The sequence below is a fragment of the Condylura cristata genome, unplaced genomic scaffold, assembly GCF_000260355.1.
Source record: "Condylura cristata isolate star-nosed mole 26May11 unplaced genomic scaffold, ConCri1.0 scaffold00015, whole genome shotgun sequence".
Taxonomy (NCBI): Eukaryota; Metazoa; Chordata; class Mammalia; order Eulipotyphla; family Talpidae; genus Condylura; species Condylura cristata.
The window spans coordinates 860,686-869,648 of NW_004567116.1; the positions used below are offsets into that span (position 1 = coordinate 860,686).

Genomic DNA, 8,963 nt, shown 5'->3' on the forward strand with positions numbered 1-8,963 from the left:
CCTGCCCGGCTCCTGCCCGGCTCCTGCCCCGGAGCCAGCCTAGAGTGGGTGTCGCCCTCCTGGGGGGCGAGGAGATGTCTGCGGGGGCTGCACTGCTCCGTGGGGCACCAGCACCCCTTAACGGCCACCTCTCCCACCAAGACGAGCCGGCGGCGTTCGCCCTCCCATCCTGCCGTGGGCTCCGGCCCGGGCCGACCCCACTGAGCCCGCGGCGTGACCGGCAAGTCCCTCTCCCGCCGGCCCCTGGGAAGTGGCCGCAGCAGCGCCATGGGTGCAGGGCCTTCGGGTGCAGGCACGGGTGTGGTTCCTGAGCCCCGGCCACGCGGGGTCAGGCGGCCGCCTGGTGCCTCCAGGCAGCGTGCGGTGCCCTCGCCAGTGCTCCGCGCCCCCAGGAGGGGTCTCGTGCGCCGGGTAGACCTCTCAGCAGCCACCGCGGGACCCTTCCCTCTGGGGAGAGCTGCCGCCGCCGCCCCAGTGGGAGAGGTGGGCCATTAAGGGGTGCTGGTGTCCCACGGGACCAGTGCAGCCGCCCGCAGACATCTCCTCGCCCCCCAGGGAGGGCGACACCCACCCTAGTTGCTCCCGGGCAGGAGCCCGGCAGTGTCTGAAGCGTCCTGCCCAGCCTGGGGGCTGGGGTGGATTTTGTATTCGGGGTCTCACTGAACCCCGAGGCAGGAGTGGCATCTGCCGTCACAGAGGACAGTGGCTCAGGGCGCTGAGGGGCCTTGCCCGAAGTCCCAAGCTGGTGAGAGGCAGAGCTGGGGTCTCTCCCGTCCTGGGGTGCCGCCAGGCTCCTGTCTGCCCTGCGGCCCCCTGCGTGTCAGCTGGGCAGATGCAGGGAGGAAAGTGGGTGCGGCTGCAGCCCAGGCCGAGGGCACTGGACCCCGGTCCCCCACTACAGCAGGGAGAGAGAGCCTGGGGCCAGGCTGGGGCCGGGCGGGGTGAGGAGCGGAGGCAGGGATCTGGGGGGGCAGCTGCGAGTCGGAGCCCAGACGCGCCCCACTCTGGCCAGGGTAGGGGTCCCACTTTCTTGCTCACCCCCTGTCCCGCGCCAGGACTGACCCAGGCCAACTACACGTTGTAGGGATGGTGGGAAATTTTAGTCACCTTCTAAGTTCTTCTCAGGCTGATTAAGCAAATTAATACCAGACAGCTTAGTAGAGAAAAAGAACCAATTTAATTACACACATGCGGAGAATTGATAGGGCGGTAACTAGATAGGATAATTCAAGTTTTCTATTCTTGAACTAATGAATGGGCCTCGGGCCTCGGCAGGCAGCAGGAGAGAGGGGTCTCACATGGCGAGCATGGGCAGTGCTGTGACGAAGACCGACGCTCTCGATTGCCGTCTGCCAGGAGCTCGGGGTCTCCAAGAAGGTTGTCTCTGGAGATGGCCCTAGAGCTGGGTCATCTTCACCCATCGAGGTATTAAAGTAACGACCATAATTTCTCTTGAAACCTCCAGGGCTCTGCTCGACCCTAGCTACCTGTGCCAAGGTGATACATGCCCAGCTTCAGTCCCCGCAGGCTGGGTGGGGAGCTCCGAGTCCCTTTGCAGGCAGATCACAGCGCACTGGGGCCGCATTCGCTCAGCAGATGTGCGGGCTGCTCACTGCACCAGGGCCGGCGTCCCGCCCCCTGCCCCCCCCCCACCGCTGCAGGCGTTGGGGGAGGCACCCTCTCCTGCCCTGGGAAGGCTGTGGCAAGGGCTGCTGGCCCTCTTCTGCTCTGCACCCCCAGCTCGGGCTCCTCGTGCAGGGCGCTGATAATGGCCGTGCTGAGAGCCGCCCAGAAAATGCCCACGAGGGCAGATGTTGGCTCAGCTCCAGCTGGAGACTGTTTCTGGGGGACCCACTTGCCACCATGCTCCCCTCGCAGCCTTGTGACCGGGCTGGGCCAAGGCTTTACTCTGCCAGCAAAAAAGCTGAGCCCCTGGGGGGTACGGAAGTTGATGGACAGGCTGCAGGGACAGGCCCCCACCGGGCAGCGCCCGGACCCACCAGACCCTGCTCCAGGCCAAGGCCATCTAGAAGACACAGCAGTCTGCCCTCCGGCTGGCTCTGCCCTCAGCAGCTCTGGGCTGGGCACACCCCTCCACTGAGCATGGCCCCCTTTCTCTGCCACTTCAGTGAGGTGTCCGAAGCGGTGGGTCTGGGAAAAGGTTTTCCAGTGACCTGCAGGCACCCTGCTGCAGAGGGGACAGGGGAGGAGGGCTTGGAGGCTCCCTTTACCCGCCCCCACTGGTCCCCCGCGACTACCTCCTCTGGGGGGCAGGGCTGGGGAAGGGGGGGTAAGGCCACCCCAGATGGGCAGACCAGGGCGGGTGCTGGGCAGACAAGAGGCTCACAGCTGTGGGCGGTGGTGGGGACAGGTCGACCTCGGCCTGGCCGTGGAGGCAAAGTCTTGGCCAAATTCGCCCCCTTCCTGAGCCTCAGTTTCCCCGGGGACATGGCAGAGCTGGGTCTGAGCCCTTGGTGCCCCCTCCAGGCTTGGGGGTGGGGTGACCGGCAGAGCCAGGGCCGGCAGGCGGGGTGAGTGCACATGCGCCCTGAGCCGGCGCCAGCAGCTTCCGGACTTGGGTTCTGAAGCGTGGCTGGGCCTGCGTGGCAGCCTGACCGCGGGTCCGCCGTGGAACACGGCGCCATTCAGTGGCTCCTGCCCTGCCAGGCCGCCCACCCGCCACCCCGCTGGGGAGGACGCCCAGGGAGGCGGGGAGGCCCAGCACCGGCCGGGCACAGCGGGACGCCAGCCTGCGCTGGGACCGGCGTTGTCCTGGTGATGGCGCAGGGCCCAGGCACCCACGGGAGCAATTAGCCAGCGTAGGAGGTTTCCATGGAGGCAGTCCTGAGGGGTGTGGGGGGCGCGGGAGGGGCAGGGCCGGAGGGACCTTTCTCCTTTGTCCCGGGCACACTGGGTCTTTGTCTGCCTGGTCCTCTCTGATGCCAGAACCAGGACCATGGGTGGGGGGCACACTTGGGTTAGTCCCCCCACCCTCGGGGTCCTGAACCAGCTCAGCGGGAAGGGCAGAATAAGGACTAGGACCCCACTTCTGGACCAGTTCTCCCCTTGGGGGCCCTACCTACCCCCCAGAGGCTGGGCCAGGCGCTCACCACGGGCTCCTGTGCCAGTAAACACCTTGGCAGCCAGTGGGCAGTCCTGTGTGCCCAGCAGGGCTGAGGAGAGCCAGGACTTGGGGAGGGGCAGCGAGGGGCGAGGGCAAGGGTCAGCCTGCTGAGGGCATTTGATCCAACTCCATCCAGGCTTCTACACAGTCAGACTTTATTCCAGGAGGCCCCTTGGGGCCGCCAAGCCCAGTCTGCGGCCTTAGTCCTGAACGCTGTCAGCACCACCCTCGCTGCTCGCCAGGCCAGGCGCCAGGACAGCCCTGTGGGCAGATGCAGGCCTAGGTCCTTGACCCACAGTCAGTGGGAAGGGAGCTGAGCCCCCAGATGGGGCCTTGAAGTGCAGCATCCGTTTCGAGGCTGGTGTCTGCATTTGGGCGACTGAGACCTGGGAGCACTGAGCACACAGCACCCTCAGAATCGGGTGTCCAGGAAGGAGGTGGAGCCTCGATGAGACCTGGGAGGTCCCTGCAGCGGGGATCCCTGCAGCGGGGGTCCCCGTGCCCGAGTCAGTAGCCCGTGGAAAGTCTTGCCACGAGTCTGGGGCTTGCGCTGTGGCGGCCTGGGCTCCTCGGGGGGCTGCACCACGATCCGGGGCCCCTTGAGTTTGGAGCCTCCCTGGGCCCCAGCCAGCTGCTGGGCTTCAAAGATGGCCTGTGCCCCGGGCAGGCGGGCCTGGGGCCGCGGTGGAGGCCCGGACGCTGACTCGGGCAGCTGTGCCAGCTGGGTCCTGATCTCCCGCTGCAGGTCCTGCTCGGACAGGGCCACGCTGTGCACCTGCGGGCGGGAGCGGCTGCTGTTGAGTTTGCCGGGCGGTGGGGCAGTGGGGGTGGGGCAGGAAGCCATGAAGTCCCCACAGGGCGACAGCACACAGACCCAGGAAGCGGCTGAGGGCTGAGGCCCTGACAGCCTGGCTGGGGGCCCTGGAAAGCCACTTGAGACCTGCAGGGGGTTTGCTTACTGCTGCTCTCAGGACAGGAGCCCGGAGCCCGACGGTCCACACGCTGACCTCCTGTGCTGGGGCTCAGTTTCCCCAGTGGTGCAGCGGGGCCGGGCCCCTGGGGCAGCAGGGACACACACCTGGGACATGAAGACCTCCTCCTGCAGCTGGGCGGGCGGGATGGTCCGGAGGGCGCCCAGCGTCTCCAGGAGCCCCGGGCAGGCCAGGCGCTGTTCTGTGGTGCCCAGCGCCAGACGCACCAGCGTCAGCCCCACCCGGAACAGCACCTTCACACCTGCGGGAAGAGGGCCTGCTCAGCGGGGGCCCAGCCCCCACCCCCAGCCCCGCCCTCCGCCTGACACCCTCTGCCACCTGTTCCTGGGCTACCCCTGGGCCAGGGGAAGGCTGACGCGCTGGAGGGTCAGTCCCAGCACCTCATCACTTCCCGGCTGAGCATCTGCCAGGACTGGGGGCTTCCCACATACCCTCGTGGGCCTCATTTCCTCGTTCCCACAGGAAGGGGCAGGCGGTGACTGCGAGGTCCGGCCAGCTCAGCTCTGTGCCTTCCTGACCCTCGCTCCACGCGGAGCCCCCTCCCCAGGCTGGAGCACAGTGCCCACACGGGCACACACGGGCTGCTCTCGGGGGGCCGTGGGCCCTTCCCGGTGCCGAGCTCCCCCCTGGCGGCCTCTCCTCTGCTGAGAGGCGTGGTTCGGGGACCCCACGGCCTCGTGACAACTGTGATTTGTAAAGGGGCGACGCAACTCGACGTCCTCATCGTCATGAGAGGAACCCAGGCGCTCGTCCTGGGTGGAGGGACAAGGTGGCTCAGCCCCACTGATGGGGTCCCGGCCCGAGGCCCAGGGCTGGAGGGCAAGGGCCAGGTGACCCGGAGCGTGATGCCAGCCTGCAGCCGGAAGGCTGCAAACGGCTACGGGGGCAGCAGGTACTGGGCCCGAGCCCTGGGCCCCAGCGTCCAGCTCAGCTCTGTCCTACTGCCCCCACTCTTGGCCAGGCTCCCTTTCCCACGCCACCGTCCAGCGGTCTGCAGCCAGGGCCCTGGGCCAGGACCCTCGCGGCCCCTGGCCCCCGGCTGCCTGCAGGCTGGCCTCCTCCACGGAGCAACCGGACGAGCTCTGGAAACGGCCTCTCCCCCCGCTGCTGCCCAGTGCTGTCACGGCCTCGTCTTTCTCGGTGGCACCTGGGACCGTCTGCACGCGCCATTACTCCGGCTGTCGGGCCTCCCACCGCCCCGTCGGCGTGAGGTCTCGCTCCTCAGCTTCCAGGGCAGTGTCTGGCCCCCACAAGGCTCCCTGGGGTGAGAGCCCTGCCCTGGGCCACGGCGCACCACGCAGTCCTGGAGCTGCTCCGATGGGCCCCCCAGCGCCCTCCCCCCGGCCTCAACAGGGCACCCCAGCGCAGGCCAGGCCTGGGCGGGCCGGCAGAGTGGGCGTGCTCCGTCCCTGTGCGCGCTGCGCCCCCAGGCTCCCGCCCCGCTCAGGGGGCGCCCACTCACCCTCACTGAGGAAGGCGTCCCAGACTCGCAGCACGGTGGGGAAGGGCAGGGAGCGCGCGAAGAGGCACAGGAACCACTCGGGCAGGTAGAGCAGGGGCCCGACGCCCACCTGCTGCAGGTGCTTGTGCACGCGAGGGAGCAGCCGCCGCAGCAGGGCCATGAACACCTCGGCGTCCAGCCGCACGGCCTCCTGCGGCCATGTCCGTCAGCACCTCCGCTGCCAAGCCCCGGCTCTGCCCCCGCGGCCCCCACGGCCAGCCCAGCCCCCCAGCCCTCCAGTCCCACACCAGCCTCTCACCATGTGGGGCCCATAATAGCCGGGCAGGTAGGCCTCGCAGATCTGGACCAGGCACCAGAAGGCCTCCTGGGGGCGGCACAGCTGTGAGTGCCCAGCGGGCTGGGCCACGGGGCGCCCCAGGCCCCACACGCCACCGGGGGTTCTCTACCCAGAGCCTCCCCTTTGGCCAGGTGGAGGCCCACCAGAGCATTTGGGCGGCAGTCACGGGGCTGGGGCACCGAATCTGAGGGCCCCAGGGTTGAGGCTCACTGGCCAGGGTTGCGAGGGTGCCTGAGTTCAAGGCCTGGGCTCCTGGGGTGGTGGGGTTAGGGTGACAAGTTCAGAACTGAGAATTAATGGAGTTAAAGTGGCGACATCTTGACTCTTAAATTCCTGGGGGAAGGGTCGGGCCCTGAGCCCTTCAGATCTGGGAGTCAAGGATAGCAGGCCCCTGAGCGACCCTGAGACTGGGGGCACGGGCCGGGCACAGGCTCACTGGGCCCCTAGACATTCGGTTGGGGATGAAGGCTCACCGGGGCCCCAGGCTCTGCAGCAGGGTAGGGCACTCACCTCCGGGGGCAGATGCATGAGCAGCACAGCCGCCACAGGGCCCTGGGCCTGGCAGTAGCCCTGCTCCGGCCGATACAGCGTGTAGGCCTTCAGTACCTGCAGGAGCCCCTGCTGCCTGTGCCAGAAGACCCCGTCAGCAGCCAGCCCCCCCGGGCCTCCCTTCCCTACCTCTGTTGTGCTCTGTCTCGGCCCCAGGACCCCTGGGGGGAGTAAGCATGTAAAGCTAGGGTGGGGGGCTGGCCCGGGGCGCCCAGGGCTGGGCAGGCTGGGGTCCCCGGCACTGCTGGCCTCGTACCCGTGACCCTGGGGCGACACGAACATCTCATGCAAAGGGAACTGGCGGTGTAGATCCCTGCCGATGGTCTCCATCCACTGCGGGTCTCCAGGGGCCTTGGCCAGCTCCTGTGGGTGGGCAGGTAGCTGGGTGTGAGGGCTCAGATGGTGAGCGGCTGGGGGGACGGCAGGGACAGCCAACTCCCTTACCTCATAGGTGTCAGGGCTGTTCTCCTGACACACGTGGGCCCCACATAGCAGGGGCCAGCACCGGGCCCGCAGGGCCGAGGGGATCCCCTTCCGGCACTGCCTCTTCACCTGCAGTGTCGGGGGAGCGTCAGGCCCCTGGCCTGCCTCCCCTGCTCTCGTGGGGAGAGGGCCACTTTGGGGGACAGGAGGTGCTGGGCACCAGAGGGTAATTTGCCAGCGCGTGGATTGACGCAGAGGGACAGGAGCCACCGAGGCCGCGTGGGGCCACACTCCCCTCACCTTCTTGTACCGCCGAGACATGGTTTTCTCCCAGTGCGAGGTCATCTCCACCCACTTCATCTCCCGCTGGCGTACGAGGTCTGCAGGGGGGTGGCCCAACCTAGGGACACAGGGCACAGGTGTCCAGGTGCTGAGGCTCACCTATGCAGCCCTCCAGGCCGCTCCACCTCCTGGCCCTGGGACTTCGGGGAGCCCTGGGGGAGGGGCGACCTGTCACCCAGGAGTTGCCACTGGTTACCATGGGGATAGGAGAGGATGTGGCTGGGTTGTGGGCGGAAGCAGGAGAGACTGATGGGGTGTGTAGGTGTGTTTTGGGGGAAGGGCTGGTGGCTGTCGCCCAGGGCAAGGCATGGGCAACTCCTTGGACTGGCGCCCTGGGACAGAAGCCAGGTCTGTCTCTGGCCCGCTGCCTGCCTTTTGGCTTGTCCTGTGTCTATGCTGGGGAAGGGGGAAGGCAGGGAGCAGCGTGAGTTCCCTGACGTGATCTGGGACCCTGGGCCAGGATCTGAGACTGAAAGGGGAAGGACGTTCAGCACCAAGGGTAGGTGCAAACCCTGGAATGGGGCTGAGAGATGTACAGGGACACCCCGCCCCAGCCCTGCCAACTAGGAGTTCCACCTGCACCTGTGGAGGGTGACATGGCCTCAACCCCAGCCCCTCCCGGAACCCTGAAGTTGGCCCTCACTCTAGTGCCATCCTTGCTCCAGACACCCCCCTACCCCCGTCCCACCCCACTCACCCTGGCTCTGCAGAGCTGCCCCCAATGAAGCCGTAGCGATCTGCCTGGCGGTACGGGCTAGGCCCGTTCAGCTCGGAGTCTGAGCCCAGAGAGCTGGAGTCATCCTGCACCAGGTCCTCCCCCAGGGTCTGGGCCATGGTGCCCCAGACCCTTGCGGCTCCGGGCTGCAAGGCGTGGGGAGTCAGTGAGAGAGGCAGCTTCTGGCAGCCAAGGGCGTGGGCCCCCTAAGCAGAGTGCCCGGCTCCAGGGCCTGGCTTCAAGGTCAGAGAGGGAGGTTTCAGAATACCTCACCAAGCCCCCTCTGCCCTTCTGGGGGGACAGGGGAGCAAACGGCGAGGCCCTGAGTGGCAGAAGGGCCAGCCCTGTCTCAGGCGGACGGACACTGTCCCCTGTCCCCACAGCCCGGCTTACCTCCCTGCTGCACTACCTGCCTCCTCCTCTCGCTTCCTCTTCAACCACAGCTTCAACAACAACGCGTGGGGGCCCCTCCCAAGCTGGGGGGGGTCACCCCTTCCTCTTCCGGCCTGCCCCTGCCCCCTGAGCCTGGGCCCCTCCCACCCAGGTGGCTATAGGCTTGGGTTCCTGCATGCAGGCTAGGGGTGCGAGGGGCCGGCACCTGCGGAGGTTGGGGGCCCCCCCAGTTATGGCGCACGAGACACTCAATCCCGGGTTCTGGTAAGACTGATGATTTATTGCCCTTACAAAGGCCTGCTTTTCCCATGCCCGCGAAGCGGATTATGCTACTCAGAAGGCGATCGCAGGGCTCAGAAAGAAACACGCATGTCGCGGGCACTTAGGCCCCGTGTCTGGGCCAGCCATGGCCGCGGGCCGCCTCGGCCCAGGCCCTCGCCATGTCTCTGCCGGCCTCCTTTTCTGCCCTTCGAGCGCTTCATCCTCGACTCGGGAGCCGGTCGTCAACGTGCTCGCCCCAGCCAGGGCGGGGCGCGGGACGGCGCAGGACCGCAGGACACAAACAACTTCCGCGGCGCTTCCAGGCACCCCGGCGCCGGCCGGCCCTGCGGCTCGGGGGCGTGGCT

At 67.5% G+C, this 8,963-nt stretch overlaps 1 protein-coding gene across 1 annotated transcript; it reads right to left on the minus strand.

The window, feature by feature from the left end:
- Positions 1-3,292: 3,292 nt before the first annotated feature.
- Positions 3,293-8,084, minus strand: TBC1D10C (TBC1 domain family, member 10C). Its single transcript, XM_004682572.2, has 9 exons — positions 7,927-8,084; positions 7,188-7,287; positions 6,909-7,016; positions 6,721-6,827; positions 6,426-6,540; positions 5,877-5,942; positions 5,579-5,768; positions 4,203-4,357; positions 3,293-3,899 (listed from the first exon to the last, which is right to left on the minus strand). Exons 1-9 carry the CDS (start codon positions 8,061-8,063, stop codon positions 3,537-3,539), a joined length of 1,341 nt encoding a protein of 446 aa, XP_004682629.1. The 5' UTR covers positions 8,064-8,084; the 3' UTR covers positions 3,293-3,536.
- Between the last annotated feature and the right edge of the window lie 879 nt (positions 8,085-8,963).